At 39.4% G+C, this 23,125-nt stretch overlaps 1 protein-coding gene across 13 annotated transcripts in view; it reads left to right on the forward strand.

Moving 5' to 3' along the window:
• The window catches only part of BPTF (bromodomain PHD finger transcription factor), a 154,552-nt gene that overhangs the window by 19,696 nt on the left and 111,731 nt on the right, over nt 1-23,125 (forward strand). For all 13 annotated transcript variants that reach the window (XM_038546828.1, XM_038546826.1, XM_038546831.1 and 10 more), the window contains exon 2: nt 20,214-21,036. In XM_038546828.1, the coding sequence (XP_038402756.1) occupies nt 20,214-21,036 (823 nt within the window). The remainder of the gene's footprint in view (nt 1-20,213; nt 21,037-23,125) is intronic.

Genomic DNA, 23,125 nt, shown 5'->3' on the forward strand with positions numbered 1-23,125 from the left:
ATATATAATTTATATAATATGCATATTTTATCTAACATGATGTATCAGTATATTATAAATACAGTAAACGTATTTTCACCAGCAGTATACAAATATATATTTCACCAGCTGTCATTTTGCCAGCACTGTTATTTATAAAGCATCTTTGGATTCAGTGGGTTAAAAGCTCTCTTGTTTGAATTTGTATTTCTTTGCTAATAAAATATAAAACTTTCATGGCCTCTGATTTCCAAATCTGTTTGTAGTCATGATTTCTTTCCTGTGTTTAAGTCATTAATGGATGAATACTTCTTGAAGCCTTCCACTTAGATGTTCTATAGGCACATCACATCAAACATGTTCCAAATAGAATTCATACTTTAGTGACCACTCCCAACCTCCCATTTCCTTGCGTAGTGAATGACACCCACTGAATTGCCCAAGTCCGAAGTGAGGAAGTAACAAACTCCTCCCTGTGCCTCACCCTGCATATGCAGGAGTGTTACCAGATCCTATTCAGTTTACATATCTTTTAACTTTTTTGTTCTTTCATGCTAATGGTTCCCTAAATCAGTCCCTCTTCATCCCTCACTTGGACTCTTGAAGGAATCAGCTTGTCTGGCCTCCTTTCATTTATGTCCAGCCTTATCCTCTGTTGCTTCATTGATTTGTTCATTTTTTAAAAAAAAACAAAACAAAACCTATTGAGTACCTGCTGTGTTCCAGGCACTATCTGGAATGGAGCCGGGAATAAATCCGATAACCCCCTGCCCTGATGTAGCAGGGAAGGCAGCAAGTGTATCAGTAAGAGAAGTATTTTGAAAGAGGGCATGTAAATTTGATCTAGTTTGTGAGGGTCAAAGAAAGGTTCCTTGAAGAGCTGACAATTAAGCTCAAAATTAAAGAGAGGAAAGAGGATTGTAGGCCTTAGGAACATCACGTGCAATGGACTGGTGGGAACACCATCAAGGATTTTATAACAAGTAATATGATCAGACTGCTGTTATTTATTTTTTTTCAGACTGCTGTTAAAGAGGTATCTTTGGCTATAGAGTGGAGAATGGATTAGAGTGGGATATGAATGGATGAAGGAAATTCCACTAATGAAGTAAACCACTTGACACATCTTGTACTAGGTCGGTGTCAGTGGGAGTGAAGAGAAATAAATAATAATAATTTAGGACTTAGAATGACCAATCTTAGTGAGATTGGTTAGGTGGGATGTAGTGAAGGACAGAAAGAGGTCAGGGATGAATTGACTTCTAAATTTCCCTTATTTCTCTTCTCTTTATTCACAACTTATTTATCTTCATCTTAAATTTGATCAAGTAGTACTGAACTCTTTGTAGTTTCCTCATATACCTTATAGTTAGTTCTTCACTGCTGCGATGATTAACTCTTAGTCACCCAGCCATCACCTTGTCCAGCTTTTACCTTCTCTGATCACTGTTTACTTTTCCCCAAGTAGGGCTAAGTTCTTTTATTTCTTCCTTCACCCTGCAGAACCTTGTACACTTACATGTTGTTTAGTTTCCAAATGTTTGGGGATTTTCTGGGTATCTTTTTTTTTTTTTTTTTTTTTTAGATCTTATTTATTTATTTGTTTGTTTGTTTATTTATTTATTTCAGATTTGGGGAGCTAGGGTAGGGGCAGATGGAGAGGGAGAGAGAGAATCCCAAGCTGACTCCCTACCGAGTGGGAAGCTCCATGTGGGGTGCAGTCTCAACATCCTGAGATCATGACTCGAGCCAAAATCAAGAGTTGAATGCTTAATGGACTGAGCCACCCAGGCAGCCCTCTAGATATCTTTCTGTTACTGATTTTTAATTTAATTCCATTGGGCAGCCCGGGTGGCTCAGTGGTTTAGCGCTGCCTTCAGCCCAGGTCGTGATCCTGGAGACCCGGGATCAAGTCCCATGTCAGGCTCCCTGCATGGAGCCTGCTTCTCCCTCTGCCTGTGTCTCTGCCTGCCTCTCTCTCTCTCTCTCTTTCTGTCTCTCATGAATAAATAAATAAAATCTTAAAAACAAAATATATAAAAAAAAATAATTTAATTCCATTATGGTCAGATAATATACTTTGTATGACTTTAATATTGTAAAACATTTTAGAGACTTATTTTGTGCCCCAAAATATTGTTGTCTAGGTGAATGTTCCAAGTGTACTTGAAAAGAAGGTGTATTCTATTGCTGAGTGGAATGTTCTACAAATACCAGTTAGGTTAAATTGGTTGCAGTACTGTTAAGATCTGTATCCTTGCTGATTTTTCATCTACTTGTATTGATTACTAAGAGGAGAGTGTTGAAATCTACAATTGTTGTTATGGAATTGCCTATTTCTCCTTGGAGTTCTATAATCTTCATATATTTTAAGGCTGTGTTATTAGGTGCATAAACATTCAGGAGGGATTATTTTATCTAGATTATTTGATTCCTTTATCATTATTTCATTTGTTAAGATATTGTACTGAAATGGACTGTTGATTATCTGGTTGTTTTCTTCATGAGAACCTACATTAGGGCATAGTCTCATTCATCTCCTTCCTTCGTGCCTGGCTCAATCTCCAGTATGCAGTAGGTAGCACGGGTACATGAGTATATGAGTCAGAGATAAGTCTCTGAATTCTTTCCACTCTTAACTTCTGTGCTGTCCATTATGGCAGCCACTAGCCACATGTGGCTCTTTATTGATTGATTGATTAAACAAATTTTTTTTAAGATTTTATTTTTCAGTAATTTCTTCACCCAGCATGGGGCTTGAATTTACAACCCTGAGATTAAGAGTTGCATGCTCTACAGATTGGGCCAGCCATAAGTGCCTCCAAGAACCACACATGGGGGTGCCTATTGTTAGAGGCAGTCAGTTAATATTTAGTTTTAGAAGATCTCTGATAAAATTAAGCTAAGAGTTATAGATGTGGGACAGAAGGGAAAGAGGGGTTACAATTCAGAGCCTTTTGGTTGGGAAATTTAATTAGGTAATTTAAGAATATTCCAGTATTATAAAAGCTTAACAGTTGTCTATGGGATAACTTAAGAGATACCAGTGTGGGGGGAAAAAAAAAAAGGATACCGGTGTGTTCAAGTGTGTCTGTTCTCCTTCATAAAACCTCTTTTCAGGAATCTCTGATCAAATTATTTAGCTAATAGTTTTCAAGGAAACCACACACACACGCACACATATTTTACACACACATATATATGTATGTATATGTATTTTTTTTGAGTAGAATTCTTTTGTTACTTAACTAATGTTAAATTGCAACTATGGGACCTCCTGAGATTTGCTAAGAAAGTGAGTGCTTAAGACTTCTCTACTCATGGATATTTTTTAGAATTCACACACTTGGGAGACTGCATGGCCAAGTGATTCATATCAAATGGCTGAGTTCAGTAGGTTCAGTTTCTATATTTTCCTGTCATGGCTTCCTGCTTGATTTCAGTATGTTAACATTGCCTCCTTTTGGGATCTGTTTATAGTATATTCTATTTATGGAACTTAAAAAGTATTTCAGAAATGCACATATTAATCTGTATGGAATTTCTCTTCTTGTCCTTATTCTTTGTAATGCTTTTGCACAGCGATATCAAGATTTGTCTGAGGAAATAGTCCAACATTTAAAATAGTAAAATTTTAGCACTTTCCATTAGTGCAATTTTAACTGTTCTTCTAGACATTGAAATAATTTCACATACTCCTTGAAGCCTTATTTAGTAAATTACCCCCTTCTCTGACTCATGAACATATTCTGCTTTCAAGGTGTTATGCAAATAATAAAAAATTTAAAAGGTAGTTTTACTATAATTTCAGGTAAGTATATGAACTTTTTGGGCCAAAAATATCCAGGTTTAATGCCTTTGATTTCTGATTTTCTGTAAACATAGAAAATTATTTCCTTCCAGATGTATTATCCTTGTTTGAGTTGTGAATCTTCCCTCTGTCTTAGAAGAACTCTAACAGGGCAGCCCCGGTGGCGCAGCAGTTTAGCGCCGCCTGCAGCCCAGGGTGTGATCTTGGGGACCCAGGATCGAGTCCCACATCAGGCTCCTTGCATGGAGTCTGCTTCTCACTCTGCTTGTGTCTCTGCCCCTCTCTCTCTCTCTCTCTCTCTCTCTCTCTCTGTGTCTCTCATGAATAAATAAATAAAATCTTTAGAAAAAAAAAAAAAGAACTCTAACAGTGGAGATTGTTTATGGCAGGGGTCACCACCTCAAATGCCTACAGGGTTCAAGTATGTAAGCTGAAGACTTGAAATAGCGTTTTTTTTTTTTTTTTTTTAATTAAAATATAACTGCATTTGCTGTTTAAATAGAGTCACCATATTGTACATTATATTCCCAGGCTTATGTGATTTTTAAATTAATTTTTTCCTAGAATCTACCAAAGTTTACTCAGACTTTTAGTAGGTGGTGTTAGATATGGATTAGGCCCCCACATCCTCTTCTCATCATCTTACTGGTAAATATCTTGTGATTTGAGCTTCCAGACTGAGGTGCCATGGGCTGATTTTTGTTTTGAGAATTTTCTGACTAGGTTAGAATGGAGTTCATTAATGTTTCTTTTTTTTAAAAGAGATCTCCTCCACCCAGTGTGGAGATCATGCCCTGAGATCATGACCAGAACCAAAATCGAGTGGGACACTTAACCCACTGAGCCACCCAGGCATCCTCTTTACTGCTTCTTAGTTTGAGTTTGATCTTAGAAAAGTCATTCTTCTGTGGGCCTCAGTTTTCTCATCTGTAAACTGTTGGCTGCACTAGATGATCTAATGGGCAGGGGATTGGTAAACTTTCTTTTAAATTGTCAGTAAATATTTTACATTTTGTGAGTCAAACTCTGTTGCAGCTACTCAACTCTGCTATTGTAGTGCAAAAGCAGCCATACACAGTAAGTAAACAAATGAGCATGGATGTGTTTGAATAAAACTATTTACAAAAACAAGGTGTGGCTGGTCATGGTTTGTCAACTGCCATTTGACCTGTTGGCATTCATTAATCTGAGATTTGGATAATTAGGATAGGAAGAAAGCTTTGAACTTTAACATAACACTTCTGAAAGTCTAGGAAGAACTTTATTTTTGCTTTTCCCATATATATTAGGAAAGAAATAGAGAAAATTTTAAATTCAGAAAATTGCATGAATATTTTGGTCGCTCTCCTTTGGTAACCATCTTTTTTTTTTTTTTTTTGGTAGCCATCTTTATATGTTTGTGTATATATGGATAAATGTGTAGAAACATATATTGTTATATCTGTAATTTGTTTTGTAAATCTTTTATACAGTAGACTCTTACTATATCTAAATAAAATTGTCTACAAAAATATCTACTCTCATGGAACTTCTAGAGTGCCTGTGGATTTTATTTTATTTTTTAATTTAAGATTTTATTTATTTATTCATGAGAGACACACAGAGAGAGAGAGAGAGAGAGAGGCAGAGACACAAGCAGAGGGAGAAGCAGGCTCCATGCAAGGAGCCTGATGCGGGACTCGATCCCGGGTCTCCAGGATCACACCCTGGGCTGCAGGCAGCACCAAACCGCTGTGCCACCGGGGCTGCCTGCCTGCCCGTGGATTTTAAAAGTTAGTTTTGTACTTACCTATCTATTCTTTTTTGTATCTAATAACTTATTTGTTGATTGAGTTGAATTTTCTAGAAGTGAAATAGTATCATCTGCAAACATGAGTCATATGCACAAATCTTATCTTAATGTTTATATATCCTTTTTTTCCTTTTTTCAAATTGCATTGTCTACTACCTCCAAAACAATGTTATAATGCTGGGCATCTTTGTGCTTTCCAAATTTAATGGATGGATGCTAATACTTTTAATTATTATGCTGGCTAGTGGATTGAAACCTTTAATTGTGTTGAGTATATTCACCTGTTTCGCTTTGCTTTCTCTCTGAGATTATTATTATTATATTTTTAAAAGATTTTATTTATTTATTCATGAGAGACACACAGAGAGAGAGGCTGAGACACAGGCAGAGAGAGGAGCAGGCTCCATGCAGGGAGCCTGATGTGGGACTCGATCCTGGTACTCCAGGACTACACCCTGGGCCGAAGGCAGATGCTTAACCGCTGAGCCATCCAGGGATCCCCTGAGATTATTTTTTTAATTAGATGTAGCTATTGTATTTTCTCAAATGTCTTCCTAGCTTCTTTTGAAATAATCATGTAATTTCTCATCACTATTTGTTCATTTTCTATTTTTTAATTTAGTTTTGGTGATTAAGTAATTTCCTAACAAACATTCCTTCACCCAGAATATACACTTTATTAGCATCCTTTTAATAACCTTTGTTTTTTTTTTTAAATTTTTATTTATTATTTATGATAGTCACACACACAGAGAGAGAGAGAGAGGCAGAGACACAGGCAGAGGGAGAAGCAGGCTCCATGCACCGGGAGCCCAACGTGGGATTTGATCCTGGGTCTCCAGGATCGCGCCCTGGGCCAAAGGCAGGCTCCAAACCGCTGCGCCACCCAGGGATCCCCTTTTAATAACATTTGTACCCCTGGCAAATTCTCCTTTGTCATCACCAGTTTAATCTATTGTGCTCTGTCCTACTTCTTTCTTTTTTTATTCTTTTTAATTTTGATCCCAGTATAGTTAACATACAGTGTTGTAGTGGTTTCTGGTGTACATATAGTGATTCAACACTTGCATACATCACCCAGTGCTCATCATAAGTATACTCCCTAATTTCCATCACCCATTTCATTTATCCCCTCACTTACCTTGCCTCATGTAATCATCAGTTCTCAATAGTTAATAATTTTTTTTTTTTTTTTTTATAGAGAAAGAGGAGAGGCAGAGGGAGAAGGGAGAGAAAGAAAGAAAGAATTTTTTTTTTTTTTTTTTTTTTTTGAGAGAAAAAGAATCTTAAGCAGACTCCACCCTGGTGGGCTTGGAGCTGACTCGGTACTTGATTTCACAACCCTGAGATCATGACCTGAACTGAAATCAGAAATCAGACACTAAATGGACTGAGCCACCTAGGCACCCCTCTTTTGTTTCTTAAATTCTACATATGTGTGAAATCATATGGTATTTGTCTTTATCTGACTTATTTCACTTAACATTATAATCTCTAAATCCATCTGTATTGTTGCAAATGGCAAAATTTCATTCCTTTTTATGGCTGAATAATATCCTACTTTTTTCTTGATCAGGTTAGTTCTAGTTTAAGTAGACCGTATAGATTACTTCTGTTCTCTACTCACTCTTCTTGTACTTCCTCTTAGTACACTTTTGAATTTGCAACCTGCATTCCATGTAACTGTTTACTCAGTCTGCTAGATCTGTTAAGGACATAATGAAATGTCTTAAGTCTCCTGCTATAATTTTTTTCTGTCCATTTCTTCTTGGATTTCTTACAGTTTTGCTTTATATAGTTTGATGGCAACTTATTTGGTTTATGAATTCATAAAGCAACTTTTTTATAAAGATTTTAAAAATTATTTGTTTGACAGAGACAGAGGGAGAGAGAGCACACAAGCAGGAAGAGTGGCAGGCATGGGGAGAGGGAGAAGTAGGCTCCTCATGGAACTGGGAGCCAGATGTGGGACTTGATCCTAGGATGCTGAGATCATGACCTGAGCCAAAGGGAGATGCTTAACTGATGGAGGCATCCAGCCCCCCCCCCCCCCCCCGGGCCTTTTTAAAGATTTTATTTATTTATTTATTTATTCATGAGAGACAGAGAGAGGCAGAGACACAGGCAGAGGGAGAAGCAGGCTCCATGCAGGGAGCCCGATTTGGGACTCGATCCCAGGACTCCAGGATCACGCTCTGGGCCGAAGGCAGACACTCAACCACTGAGCCACCCAGGCATCCCCAGGTACCCCTTATTTAAGGTTTTATTTTTAAGTACTCTACATCCAGTGTGGGGCTTGAATTTACAACCTTGAGGTCAAGAGTGGCATGCTCTACTGACTGAACCAGCCAGATGCCCCATGCAGCAACTATTTATTCAGTAATCTGCCTTGTGCCAGACATGGAAATAAGTACTAGGATCTGATAAGCAAAATGTAAATTATTCTGTCCATTGGGCTTGAAGCTGCAGTCTAGCAGAAGCATATGTTAATTGAGTAAAAATATAAATATTGTAAATGTGTAAAATTCTATGAGGGTGGGATACCTGGGTGGCTCAGCGGTTGAGCATCCGCCTTTGGCTCAGGGCGTGATCCTGGGATCCGGGATCGAGTTCTGCATCAGGCTCCTTGCATGGAGCCTGCTTCTCTCTCTGCTTGTATCTCTGCCTCTCTCTCTCTCTGTGTCTCTCATGAATAAATAAATAACTTAAAAAAAAGAAGTCATTAATATTTTGGTTGTAATTGAGTCCACTGATAATTTAGGGGAAGTGAGACAATCTGGTGAGGACTAAACTTTGGGGAATGACCACATGTAAGAGCAGTATATGACAGAGGAACTCCTGGTCAAGAAAATTGAGGCCTAGGTGGCAGTAGGAAGTTGAAGGATGTTGTGTCCCAGAGGTGTCAGATGTTTTCAGCAAGGTTAGGTGAATTATTATGGTAATTTATATCTCAAGTATCAATTGATGTTTTCAAGTTTTGTCAGTTTTTACAGTTAATAGAGTTTTTTTTTTTTTTTTTTTTTTTTTAAGTAGCCCAATTTGGAGCCCAGCACAGGGCTTAAATTCATGACCCTGAGATCAAGACCTGAGTTGAGATCGAGAATTGGACGCTTAACCAACTAAGTCAGCCAGGTGCCTCTAGTATGTTTTATTTAATCTTGTTATGTATTCAGGCTGTTATCTATATATACTGAGAAAATTAAAACAGGTAATTGAAATAATTAAAAATAAACTTTAGAACAGTTTTTAAGTTTTTTTTTTTTAAGATTTTAGTACTTTACAAATATTTTATTTATTTATTTGACAGAGAGAGGGGACAAGCAGGGGGAGCAGCCAGGGAAGAGGGAGAAGCAGACTTCTGCTGAGCAGGGTGCCTGATGCTGCAGGGCTTGATCCCAGGATAATGACCTGAGCTGAAGGCAGATGACTGAGCCATCCAGGCGCCCCCAAGTGTTTTTTTTTTTTTTTTTTTTTTTATTAAGTAATCTCTGTGCCCAACATGGGGTTTGAACTCAAAACCCCAAGATCAAGAGTTGAATGCTCTACTGACTGAGCCAGCCAGTGTCCCCTGTTCATTCGTTTTTAAATAATGTATGATATTTCATTATGTATTTCCATTCAATACTGATGAATATTTAGGTTATTTCCAGTTTTGAGGGGGGCTTCTTTAGAGCACATACCTCATGCTCTATCAATTCATACATTTATGTGTAAATATATGGATTTCTTTATTAGATGCTTACATTTTTTTTAAGATTTAATTTATTTATTTGACAGAGAAAGAGAGAGCCAGACAGCACAAGCAGGGGGAGCAGCAGAGGGAGAGGGAGAAGCAGACTCCCCACTGAGCAGGGAGCCTGATGTGGGGCTTGATCCCAGGATCCTGGGATCATGAGCTGAGCTGAAGGCAGATGCTTAACTGACTGAGCCACCCAGGTGCCCCTGATGCTTACATTTTTATTTCAGTTTTCTTATTTTGTTGGAAATCCATAGAAAATGTTTTTAGTACTTTACAAATATTTTAAAGAGAGAGGGTACTACATACATTTTAACCTTGTGTTAATAACCTGGTACAGTTGTTATTTGAACTCCAGTCATTATACAGTAGTCCCTAAATGTATTTCTAGACCAAGGCTGTCCAGTAGAACTTTCTGAGATGATGGAAATGTTCCTTATTTGTACTGTCCAGTGTAGTAGCCACTAGTCACTTGTGGCTATTAAGCACTTGAAATGTTGGCTCTTGTTAATTTTTTTTTTTTTTTTTTTTTTTATTTATGATAGTTACAGAGAGAGAGAGAGAGAGGCAGAGACACAGGCAGAGGGAGAAGCAGGCTCCATGCACCGGGAGCCCGATGTGGGATTCGATCCCGGGTCTCCAGGATCGCGCCCTGGGCCAAAGGCAGGCGCCAAACCGCTGCGCCACCCAGGGATCCGTTGGCTCTTGTTAAAACTTTTGCTTCCAGGGCTTATACTTTCTAATCTTGTCATTGATGTCCTTTATCTGCTGTTTCTCCCACCTACACAAAGAGCATTTATTGTTTATTTATTTTTTAAAATAAAGTATTTGCCTGTTTTTTTTAAAGATATTTATTTATTTATTTATTCATTCATTCATTCATTCGTTCATGAGAGACACACAGAGAGAGAGGCAGAGACACAGGCAGAGGGAGAAGCAGGCTCCATGCAGGGAGCCCGATGATGTGGGACTGGATCCCTGGTCTCCAGGATCAGGCTCTGGGTTGAAGGTGGCACTAAACCACTGAGCCACCTGGGCTGCCCGTTGTTATTTTTCAAATGCCCTTTTGCTGAGAGGTTGACTCAGGTGGGTTTTTTTTTTTTTTTTTTAAGATTTTTATTTATTTATTCATGAGAGACACAGAGAGAGAGAGAGAGAGAGAGAGAGAGAGAGAGAGAGGCAGAGACACAGGCAGAGAGAGAAGCAGGCTCCATGCAGGGAGCCGATGTGGGACTCGATCCCCGGTCTCCAGGATCACACCCTGGGCCAAAGGCAGGCGTTAAACCCCTGAGCCTTCCAGGGATCCCAACTCAGGTGGTTTTTAATAAGGGGGAAGTCTAATGTAAAGAGCACAAGCTTAGGAGACCAGGTGGATTTGTAGGCTTTTTTTTTTTTTTAAGATTTTATTTACTTGAGAGAGTGTGAGTAGGGTAGGGGAGGAGCAGAAAGAGAGGGAGAAGCAGACTCTGCTGAGTGTGAAGCCCAATGTTGGGCTTAATCCTGTGACCCTGAGATCATGACCTGAGCTGAAATCAAGTCAGGTGTTTAACCGACTGAGCTACCAGGTGCCCCTAAGGTGGATTTATGTTTTAGTTTTATATCTTAGTGGTATTAGCTGTGTTACTTTAGACTAGTGATTTAGCCTATGTACATCTTTATTTTTTAATTATTTTTATTTTTATTAAAATTTTTAAATAATTAAAGTAATCTCTACACCCAGCATGGAGTTCAAACTCCCAGCCCTGAGACCAGGAGTCACATGCTTCACCAACTGAGTCAGCCAGGAGCCCCTCCATATTCATCTTTAAAAGGATAAATGTAGTACCTATTTTATGGAGTTGATCTGAAGATAAAATGAAATAAAGCATTTAAATGTGCTTAGCACAATTCCTGGCATATTGGAAGCCCTTTGTGAAAGCTAACTGCTGTTTTTCATATTATTACTGTCATGAAAGGATAGAGACTGGAGACAAATGGAATGTACTAATTGGAAGAGCACAACCTTGTGAATAATAACCTTGAAACTTGGTTGGGACACTATACCAACTGATGCTAGCCAGCTACCCCCCCACCCCCATTTTTTGAAGTAAGGTCTACACCCAACATGGGATTTGAACTCAGAACCTCGAGATGGAAAGTCACATGCTCTACCAACTGAGCAAGAATAGGACACTATTCCAGATGAGAGGGGGAGTCCTTGTTGCTTGACAGATGAGTTTCATAATTTTAAAAAGATGACTATGAAAATGATCTCTTGGGGATCCCTGGGTGGCGCAGCGGTTTAGCGCCTGCCTTTGGCCCAGGGCGCGATCCTGGAGACCCAGGATCGAGTCCCACGTCGGGCTCCCGGTGCATGGAGCCTGCTTCTCCCTCTGCCTGTGTCTCTGCCTCTCTCTCTCTCTCTGTGACTATCATAAATAAATAAAAATGAAAAAAAAAAAAAGAAAACGATCTCTTTTTACCAATACTGAGTGTCCATCTTTCTCTCAGATATACTGAGACAATAATACATTTTTTTTTCTCTAGAAACACGGATTGTACAGAGTGTTACGGGGTTTAAAAGTCTGAAAACACTCAATTTTTTCTTAAAATTAATATAAAAATTTATAAGCCAAATTTTGAAAAATTTACAGTGTCATTAGGGTTTTTGGCATGACTTTACCTCTGGACTTCCATCTTCTGCAAGTAGTGTTCTGCTGGGTGTCATTAGTTGAACAATTACTTTTTAGTTACCACAATAACTTAAGACATGGTTTGTGCTCTAAGGAAGTTAACAAATGAGCTGGGGGCACATAAATGATTGCCTATAATATAAGTATACTGCAACTATAATGAAGAGCTATACAAAGTGCCAGAGAAACACAGTTCTAGGTGGCACAGGAGAGAAGAGGTGACATTTGATCAAGGCCTTATAAAAGGTCAGGGATTTTTCACAACTTCAGCAAATTAAGGCATTTTCTGTTTAAAATTTATAGAGAAGGTGTGTGTGGGGTTATGTTTTTATTTATTTAATTTTAAAAAAAATTTTATTTATTCATGAGACACACAGAGACACACAGGCAGAGGGAGAAGCAGGCTCCATGCAGGGAGGCTGATGTGGGACTCATCCCAGGACTCCAGGATCATGCCCTGGGCCAAAGGGGAGGTGCTCAATTGCTGAGCCACCCAGGCATCCTTTGTTTTTGTTTTTGTTTTTGTTTTTATTTTATTTATTTTGTAAAGATTTTATTTTATCTTTTTTATTTAAAGATTTTATCAATTTATTCATGAGAGACAGAGAGAGAGAGAGAGAGAGAGGCAGAGACAGGCAGAGGGAGAAGCAGGCTCCATGCAGGGAGCCCAACATGGGACTTGATCCCAGGTCTCCAGGATTAGACCTTGGGCTGAAGGGGACACTAAATTGCTCAGCCCCCCCCTCCCCCTGCCTGCCCTGTTTTTGTTTTTAGTTAAAAAAGAAATCAGGGTGGCTCAGCGGTTTGGCGCCTGCCTTTGGCCCAGGGCGTGATCCTGGAGTCCTGGGATTGAGTCCCACATCCGGCTCCCTGCATGGAGCCTGCTTCTCCGTCTGCCTGTCTCTGTCTCTCTCTCTGTGTCTCTTGTGAATAAATAAATGAAATCTTAAAAAAAAAAAATTAGAGGCACCTGTTTGGCTCAGTCGGGAGAGCATATGACTCTTGATCTTGGGGTTGTAAGTTCAAGCCCCATGTTGGGTGTGGAAATTACTTAAGAATAAAATCTTTTTAAAAAGAGAAATTAACCAAACAAATGCAGGTTGTGCCCACAGTGTGTATTTTAAAAACCCAGATATGTAGAAAAGGGCCCTAAGCAATAATTAACACTGAGTACTGTTGACCAGTTCTTCCAAAGCATTCGAAGAAGAGAACATCCCTCAGACTCAATAAGGTTAGACTTCTATTATGAAATACAAAAGAGTGGAAAATTTTGCAAGTGCCACGTCATTTTTTTTTTTTTAAGTATCTATACATAGTAACAGTTTTTCTATTCATGTAGTAACATATCTGATGGGCCAGAATCTGTGTTATCCAGTCAAGAAATTCTCTCCCTTGACAGTGCTGGAAATTCATTGACAAATTCTTGTTCTTGGTTCCCCTCCTGGCCCTGAATTCATGCAAACTGCTTTCCATCCTTAGCATTTTCTTTTTTGGTAGGCTTTTTAATGTCTTTGATTAGGTTTCAGCTTTCTTTCACATCAGTCCTATTTTAGTCATGCCTCCTGAGACAACCCCTTAGTTTTCTTGCCTGAGTTTCTACGAAAGCTTTATTTACTTTCTGTTTAATAGGGGAAATATCCAGTTTCTCTAAAGCAGTAGTTTTCAAATATCCAATTTCTCTAAAGGAGTAGTTTTCAAACTTCATTGTACAAGGGAATTACCTGGGGAGAAAGATAAAAACAGAGATTATGGAGTTTAACCTGGAGTTCTGTAAATTTTGGTTGCTTATTGGCCCTCTACTTTTAACAGCTTATCATGTGACTTCTGCATCTCCAGTTTTATGTCGGACTGTTTCAGGCAGCTTCTCAAACTTGAATGATCATATGAATCACCTGATTTTGAGAAACTGCAAATCCTTATGTGGTAGACCTGTGGCCTGAGCTTCTGAATTTCTCGCAAGCATCATAGATGATGCCAATCACATTTTGAGTAGTAAGGTTTGAAGGTGCTTTTAGGGATTAGTGAATTTCATTTGGTGTGTATTAATTATTGCTTGTCTGGCTCTCAGAGGGTGTAGCCTAAGTTCTAGGGCAGTGGTTCTTGAAGTGTAGCTTCACACAGCACAGTGAGCAGCATCTGGGAATTGTTAGAAATGCACATTCTGAGACTCTATTCTAGACCTTTTATTATTATTATTTTTTAAGTTTTTATTTATTTATTCATGAGAGACAGAGAAAGGTGAATAGGCAGGCACCATGCAGGGAGCCTGATACAAGACTTGATCCTGGGACTCCAGGGTCATGCCCTGGGCCAAAGGCAGGAGCTAAACCACTGAGCCACCCACGCGTCCCTATTCTGGACCTTTTAAATCAAACTATTTTAATCAGAATCAGCTCTCCAGGTGATTCTGCTCTACAGAGTTTGAGGACCACTGTTTGAGAAGTTCTCATTGTAGTTCTCTATTTACTTACATAGTGAGGAGTAAAAGCACATTTCTAACATTTGCAAATAATGTAGAGACATAATGTTCTTATGTGATTGTGTGAGCTAGCACTTAAAAACTATTTTTTTCAATAAATAATTTCATGTACCTTACTAGGTGCCAGCCACTATTCATAGCAACAAAAAACACAGAGAAAACTCCCTACCTGGATTTTTCATTTCAGCATATATGAATTTTACATTGTTCTTTTCAAATGTTAGATTCCATTGTGTAGTTGTCATAATTCACAATTCATTTAAATATTGATGTATATTTAGTTTAAAAAGAAAACACAAAATTTTGACTTTTATAAACTGTTGCATTAAATTTTTTTGTATGTACTTGAATGTGTATGTGCATATCTGTAGGATAAATTCTGGGAGGTACAATCTCTGGGTCAAAGAGTTATGCATTCAGATAGATTTTGCCAAATTGCCTTTTAAAAAATTGAGACAATTTATACTTTCCCAATAATGCTTCAGAGGGAACTGACCTATATTTAATATTAGCTTTCAAAAATGCTCACATTTTCAATATGTATGTGATTATAGTCATATTCTGAATAGAAACTGTTTTGTGGTTTCCAACTAGATGTATAGAATGTAGAACTTATGGGCCTTTTTTTTTTTTTTTTGCCTCTTTTTCCTTTTACCTCTAATACTTGCAGAAAATGAACAGACTTTAGTTTATTAATACGAAGTTAAAATGAGCTGTTAGAAATCAGATCTGTACAATGGTTATCCAAAATCTTTCAGAATGTATGAAAGCTGATGCTTCAAAATTAGACATGAGGGGTCCATGGATGGCTCAGTGGGTTAAGTGTCCGACTATTCACCTCAGGTCATGATCTCAGAGTTGTGAGATGGAGCTCTGTGTTGGGATCCGTGCTGGATGTGGAGCCTGCTTAAGATTCTCTCTTGGGAATCCCTGGGTGGCTCAGTGGTTTAGCGCCTGCCTTTGGCCCAGGGTGTGATCCTGGAGTCCCAGGATTGAGTTACACATTGGGCTCCCTGCATGGACCCTGCTTCTCCCTCTGCCTGTGTCTCTGCCTCTCTGTGTGTCTCATGAATAAATAAAATCTTTATTTTATTTTATTATTTTTTTAAAGATTTTATTTATTCATTCATAGAGGCAGAGAGAGAGAGAGAGGCAGAGACACAGGCAGAGGGAGAAGTGGGCTCCATGCAAGGAGCCCGATGTGGGACTCGATCCTGGGTCTCCAGGATCACACTCTGGGCTGCAGGCGGTGCCAAACTGCTATGCCACTGGGGCTGCCCATAAATAAAATATTTAAAAAGAAAGAAAAAAAGATTCTCTACTTCTCTCTCTGCCACTCTCCCCCCCTGTCTAAAAAAATAAAAAATTAGACATTAAATGAATTTAGACAGTATTTGTTACTGGTTTACAAATAGATTACTATTAGCAGTGTTTATATACACAGTTATATACACAGTATAAACAGTTATTGTGTTTCTCATTTTAAAAAGCCTACTGGATACAGAGTCGAATACTTTTTAATGAGTACTCCCTTATTTGCCAGTGATAGGAAACCAGTGTGTTGGCTTAAGCACATGGGGAATAGTTTTGTTTTCTGTAGCTGGAAAACTGAAGGATATGCTCCCCCAAGGCCTCAATAATTATCAGTACTTTTTTTTTTTTTAAGATTTTATTTATTTATTAGAGACACAGAGAGAGAGAGAGAGGCAGAGAGACACAGGCAGAGGGAGAAGCAGGCTCCATGCAGGGAGCCCGATGTGGGACTCGATTCCAGGTCTCCAGGATCACACCCTGGGCTGAAGGAAGGCAGTGCTAAACCCCTGAGCCACCGGGGCTGCCCAAATTATCAGTACTTATATCTTACTTCTGCTTCTATTCATCATCCTTATTCCCTTCTTCCACGAGGGAAGCAGAGATGTTTAGTTCTGGACAGCTCTGGCCTCCTGCATGGGAAGAAAGGGCTTGAGAGAACTCTCAACATCTGAATATAAAGTCCCAGGCAAAGAGTCTTACTGGCCTGCCTTGGGTCATATCTTCATGCTATTGATGAGAAGATACACATAGTGTGATTGGGGGCCGTATCAGAACCACTTATATCCCTAATAGGGATATAAGGATTCCTTATAGGGAAAGGAAATTCTCTATAAGAAATGATGCTGGGTAAATACTAATAAAATAAATATGTCAAATTCTCTTTAGCATAAGAGTTGGGTGTTCTCCTGGGGAGATGGAGTAGATACCATGAAAAGATCATTATAATATGAACAAACATGGTTTGAAGAAGGCTACAGGAATTCAGAGGAGCCTGAGGAGGTTAGAATCAGCTTTTGAAGGAAATGGTAACAGACAGAGTTAAATCTCATTGTGATGGTGGTCTGTTCTACACCTGTTGATTTCTTTCTTCATGAGGTCCCTTGTGTCTATCTTGGTGGTGTTCTCACAGCCAGACTCTGAATCCATGTCTTCATCTGTGGTTAATTCCAGAAGATGCCCTGCCTCTGCTCTGTTCCCCCTGTCCTTTTTATTCTATATAGTGAAGCCAGAGAAGTCTCTCTGGAACATTATTCTCTTGTCTGTGCCCTGCTTAGAAAACCTGTAGCAACCCTCATTACTGCCAGTATAAAGTACTGTACAGACTCCTAAACCTAACATTTAAGGTCGTCTACATTCTTCGGGTCCTCAAACCGCTTTCCCACCCAGCCTTTCCTTCTGTGATTCTTTATTTAAATGCTCTTTGACAGCTTTTTGCATAAACATCTGAGAAGAATGCAAGAACTGTTTCTATAAGCGGGTTGGTCTCCTCAGCTGACTTGTGTTTCTTCTGTTATTCAAGGGAAGTTGAAGTTAGATCTTCCCTTTTACTACTTTCTCGTTTATATTTATACAGATGAGTCCCAAGTAATTTCCAGGAGACCATAATATAGACTGGAGTACCCATCATGATGCTTACTATCATGATGATTCTATGATTTAATTGAATCTGTGAAAACTGGATTTGTGCAGATGGTGTCACTTTTGTGAGTTGTAGGCTCCTTTCTCAAGATATAGATTCACCAGCAGTGACTGGCCCAGGTGATCCCTTGGACTTTTTTCTGCAGAAAGTAATGGATATATTTTTAGTTGGAAAATCTTTTTGGTGAATGAAGATTTGGGTGTGTATTGTGTAAGTTAAAATACCTTGCCTATATATATATATATATATATATATATATATATATAATTTTGTTTTTTTTTTAAGATTTTATTTATTTATTCTTGAGAGACAGAGAGGCAGAGACACCGACAGAGGGGGAGAAGCAGGCTCCCTTCAGGAATTCCGATACCGGACTCGATCCCTGGACTCCGGGTTCACACCCTGAGCCAAAGGCAGATGTTCAACCTCTGAGCCACCCAGGCATCCCAGCCCTTTTATATTTTTAAGCATACTTTTTTTCTCCTGATACCATATACACCCTTTTAGTTTGCAGATAATGAGACTAAGCTAGAAGTGAGGAGGGCTCAGGAATGGGGGAGGGAACAGGCAGTTAAGAGTTTACCAGTAACCCAGAATCATAGTTGATAAAAGTTAATTATACAAAAGTGAATTTAGTGTTAATTGATCTTGTTAGAATTATTTCCTATATTTAAAAAACATACATTTCCTATTCTGTAAATATCATTGGAAAGTATGAGAATAATAATAGTAATACAGGCATAACAGTTTAGGAGAAACGTGTTTCTTTTGACAAGTTTTCTTATTTATATAGCAGGGCTTATTAAAATACTACCTCATAGATTAAGAATTGTTTTTTTAAAGTTTTTTTTTTTTTTTAAGATTTTATTTATTTATTCATGAGAGACACACAGAGAGAGAGAGGCAGAGACACAGGCAGAGGCAGAAGCAGGCTCCATGCAGGGAGCCTGACATGGGACTCGATCCCAGGTCTCCAGGATCACACCCTGAGCTGCAGGCGGTGCTAAACCACTGCGCCACAGGGGCTGCCCAAGAATTATTATTTTTAAAGATTCTATTTATTCATGAGAGACACGGAGATATAGGCAGAGGGAGAAGCAGGCTCCCTGTGGAGAGCCCGATGCAGGACTCCCACAACCCTGGGATCACGACCTGAGGCCAAAGGCAGACAGCCACTCAACCACTGAGCCACCCAGGCATCCCAACTCACAGAATTAAGTAAGATCTTTATGCTTGGTACAGACCAAGGTCTCAAGTGTGCTATATATATATTGATACATTTATATGCATACATATACATTCTTGGACATCACATCTTATAAATTGGGGAACAGGTACTTGCAGTGGTTCAAGTGACCACTAAAAACACACACACAGTCTTGTCTGTTTCCTCCCTGAGCCTCCCTTTTTCCTTCTCCCAGCACTGGGACTCTCCTCCTCTCTTATTTCCCCTTTCCTTTCTGTCTCAGCCCTAACTTTGTGCTTCACTGTGGAACTCCCCCCCCCCCCCCCCCCCCCATGTGGCTCTCAGGAAGCATTTCTTTTTTTTTTTCTTTCTTTTTTTTTAAGATTTTATTTATTCATGAGACACACACACACACACACAGATGCAGAGACACAGGCAGAGGGAGAAGCAGGCTCCATGCAGGGAGCCCGACATAGGACTTGATCCTGGGACTCCAGGATCACGCCCCCGGGCTACAGGAGGCGCTAAACCGTTGGGCCACCGGGGATGCCCTCTCAGGAAGCATTTCTAGCAGAGGAAAATGGGTGCTTCACCAGAGAACTTCCTGTCCAGTGTTGAGAGGCATTTCTGTATCGCAGCAGACACAGGATGGGCTCTTTTGTGTCTTTTTTCTTACATGGGGATTTTTTTTCACATTTATGTTCTTCTCAGAGCTCTCTCTTTTTTTTTTTTTTTTTTTTTTTTTTTAAGATTTTACTTATTTATTCATGAGAGAGAGAAGGCAGAGACATAGGCAGAGGGAGAAGCAGGCTTCTCCCAGGGAGTCCGATGTGGGACTTGATCCCGAAACTCCTGGATCATGCTCTGAGCTGAAGGCCGACTCAACTGCTGAGCCACCCACGCGTCCCTTTTTAGAGGTTTAATTAATGCAGGTTTTTTTGTTTTGTTTTGTTTTGTTTTGTTTTGTTTTTATCATGGTTGCCTCTACACCATTTATCCCCTCTAGATAATTCAGAGCTAATTATAATTGAAAATTTTTTACTTGTAGTTTTTAGTATAATGGAGAAACTTTGAATTTAGATTTTCTTTATTGACTTAAAAATTAAAGCTAAATCATTACTTATTGGTATTATTTTAACTTGACAGTTATTAGAAAAATAGAAGTATGCTTATCTGGTTTTTGAGGTATGTGTCCCAATAGGAAAAGCTAGAAAACCCTCAGTTTTGGAAATGATGTACTGATTTGTGGGGTGCCTGGCTAGCTCAGTTGGAGGAGCATGTGACTCTTGATCTTGGGAGTCGAGAGTTTGAGCCCCACATTGGGTGTAGAGATTGCTTAACTAAATAAATATTTTTTTTTAAAAAAAAGATGTGAGATCCCTGGGTGGCGCAGCGGTTTAGCGCCTGCCTTTGGCCCAGGGCGCGATCCTGGAGACCTGGGATCGAATCCCATGTCGGGCTCCCGGTGCATGGAGCCTGCTTCTCCCTCTGCCTATGTCTCTGCCTCTCTCTCTCACTGTGTGCCTATCATAAATAAAATAAAAATAAAAAATTTAAAAAAAGATGATGTACTGATTTGTAATTATGTCATTTCTTCCTTTATAGGTAGGCGAAAACCAAGGGTACATCGGCCTCGTTCTCCGATATTGGAAGAAAAAGACATCCCACCCCTTGAATTTCCCAAGTCCTCTGAGGATTTAATGGTGCCTAATGAGCATATAATGAATGTTATTGCCATTTATGAGGTACTGCGGAACTTTGGCACTGTTTTAAGGCTATCTCCTTTTCGCTTTGAGGACTTCTGTGCAGCTCTGGTGAGTCAAGAGCAGTGCACACTTATGGCAGAGATGCACGTTGTGCTTTTGAAAGCAGTTTTGCGTGAAGAAGACACTTCCAATACTACCTTTGGACCTGCTGATCTGAAAGATAGCGTTAATTCCACGCTGTATTTCATAGATGGGATGACGTGGCCAGAGGTGCTGCGGGTGTACTGTGAGAGTGATAAGGAGTACCATCACGTTCTTCCTTACCAAGAAGCAGAGGACTATCCCTATGGACCAGTAGAGAACAAAATCAAAGTTCTGCAGTTCTTAGTTGACCAGTTTCTTACCACAAATATTGCTCGTGAGGAATTGATGTCTGAAGGGGTGATCCAATATGATGACCATTGTCGGGTTTGTCACAAACTTGGGGATTTGCTTTGCTGTGAGACATGTTCAGCAGTATACCATTTGGAATGTGTGAAACCACCTCTTGAGGAGGTTCCGGAGGATGAATGGCAGTGTGAGGTCTGTGTAGCACATAAGGTGCCTGGTGTAACTGACTGTGTTGCTGAAATCCAAAAAAACAAACCATATATTCGACATGAACCTATTGGATATGACAGGAGTCGGAGGAAATACTGGTTCTTAAACCGAAGACTCATTATGTAAGTAAATCGGTCTTAATTTTTGTGTGTATTTAATATTAAGCCAGTTTCCATCATGACTGATATAACAGCTGTGCTACTGCTGTAATAATAAACTTTTGTGATTTAATGAGTTATAAAGTTATTTCCAACTTGAAGGAATATGTATATTAACGGTTTCTTAAATTACAAAGAAAGAAAAATGTATAGAAAAACGCAGATTGCACACAGTGTATTACTTGCCTGGGGTAGGAATTAGAATGTTACAAGGCATATGCCACTGTGGGCCCTTCCCTGGTTATGTTCCCTACAGCCTACCCTGAGGTAATCTTCACCCCAGTTTTGGTGTTAGGATTTTCTTGTTTCTCTTTTTAGTTTTGTTATGTCTATACGTAAAATGGACTGGCAAGAATAAACCAGCTATCTTATGAAAGGTCAGTTTTGTCATTATTTGTTGTAGTCTTGCAGGAGAAGATGAGCTCAGCAGACTCAGTCATAGTCTGGCTTCTGCTTTTCTGAGGGTTTTCAAGAGGCTCTTCCAGGCAGGTCAGTGGGAAGGTCAGGAGGCAATCTGGAAAAGCAGAGTATTTACCTCAGTCAGATGTTGGGGAGGGTTGTAGTGTGGACTTGGTTTTGACATCTTGTAGAAATATGATCAGAGGGAGTGGGCTTCTTTGTATTTTTAGCTTCTGAAGTCTTCAGAGCCTTCTTTCAGCTCTCGGAATTAGGTCAAATCAGAAAATCTGTGGTGGGATGAAATGAAACATCAGAGCAAGGCATGGAGAAGAGACCAGGAACTTCATCAGTACCTGGGCAAGCCATGCTAGGGAGAGAGAAGAATCTTACTCAGGCTCACCTTTTTTTTTTCCTTAAGACTTTATTTATTCATGAGAGACACAGAGAGAGAGAGGCAGAGACACAACACAGGCAGAGGGAGAAGCAGGCTCCACCCAGGGAGCCCGATGTGGGACTCAGTCCTGGGACTCCAGGATCATGCCCTGGGCTAAAGGCAGGTGCTAAACCGCTGAGCCACCTGGGCTGCCACTGGGCTCACCTTTTGATTATAAAAATGGTACAACAGAGATCCTCAGAGTTTTGTGCAGTTGCCTTCTTGCAGTGTTGCTGTTGAGAAATCTGAATCCGTTCATTGATTGTATGTGACCGGTATGTGACCAGTTTGGACTTATCTGGAAGCTTACAGAATCTTCTTTTTGCTTGTAGTGTTTTGCAGTTTTAAAGTGGTATGGCCTTTTGTGAGTCTTTTTATCCACTGGGTATGTGGTGGGCACTTTCAATCTGTCAGTTGAGAACTCTTGAAGACTTCCTCTTCTCCTTTTCCCTGCTATATTTACCTTGTGCTATTATTTTATTGAACACTAGACTTCCTATTTTGGTCTTCAGATTTTCTTATCTTTTTTCTCCAGTTTTCCTCTTTGTCTTTGTTCTTCTTTGGGATATAAGTGTGTGTGTGTGTGTGTGTGTGTGTGTGTGTGTGTGTGAGAGAGAGAGAGAGAGAGAGAGAGAGAGAGAGAGATGTGAGTATATGCGGTGTTCCTGGATTTTTCTAGAAGATTTCCTTATCTTAGTTTTCCAGCCTTACTATTTAACTTTTCTGCTATCATATTTTTATTTTCTAAGAACTCTTTTGTTCTTAGAATCTTTCTCCTTAAAAAAGTAGTAAAATCCTGTTTTTGTTTCATGGATGTAATAATTTTTTCTCTTTTTCTGAGCATATTAATGATACTTGTGTGTGTGTGTGTGAGTGTGGTTTTTTCCCCCCTCTGTGCATAATTTCTTCTAAGTTGCTTCTTCCTAGGATTTATTTTGGTCTGTTACATCCTCAGATTGTTCATAATTTTCTGATCCCAATTAACATTATTGGATTATACAGCTGATTGGAAGCTCTGAGCAAGTGGGTAGGCCTTATCAATTTTGAGCTTAACCACTGGGTGATTTTCGTAACTTATTTTGTTGGGCATCACTGATGTCATTATTTTTAGCCCTTCTTCTTGAGCTGGTCAGATAGCCCAGAGGCCTTTGTTGGTATCCTGCTTGAAACATAAAGCTCTGACTGGTATAGCCACTCAGCGTTTGATTTTCTGTATAGTAG

Source organism: Canis lupus, chromosome 9 (genome assembly GCF_011100685.1).
Source record: "Canis lupus familiaris isolate Mischka breed German Shepherd chromosome 9, alternate assembly UU_Cfam_GSD_1.0, whole genome shotgun sequence".
NCBI classification, from domain to species: domain Eukaryota; kingdom Metazoa; phylum Chordata; class Mammalia; order Carnivora; family Canidae; genus Canis; species Canis lupus.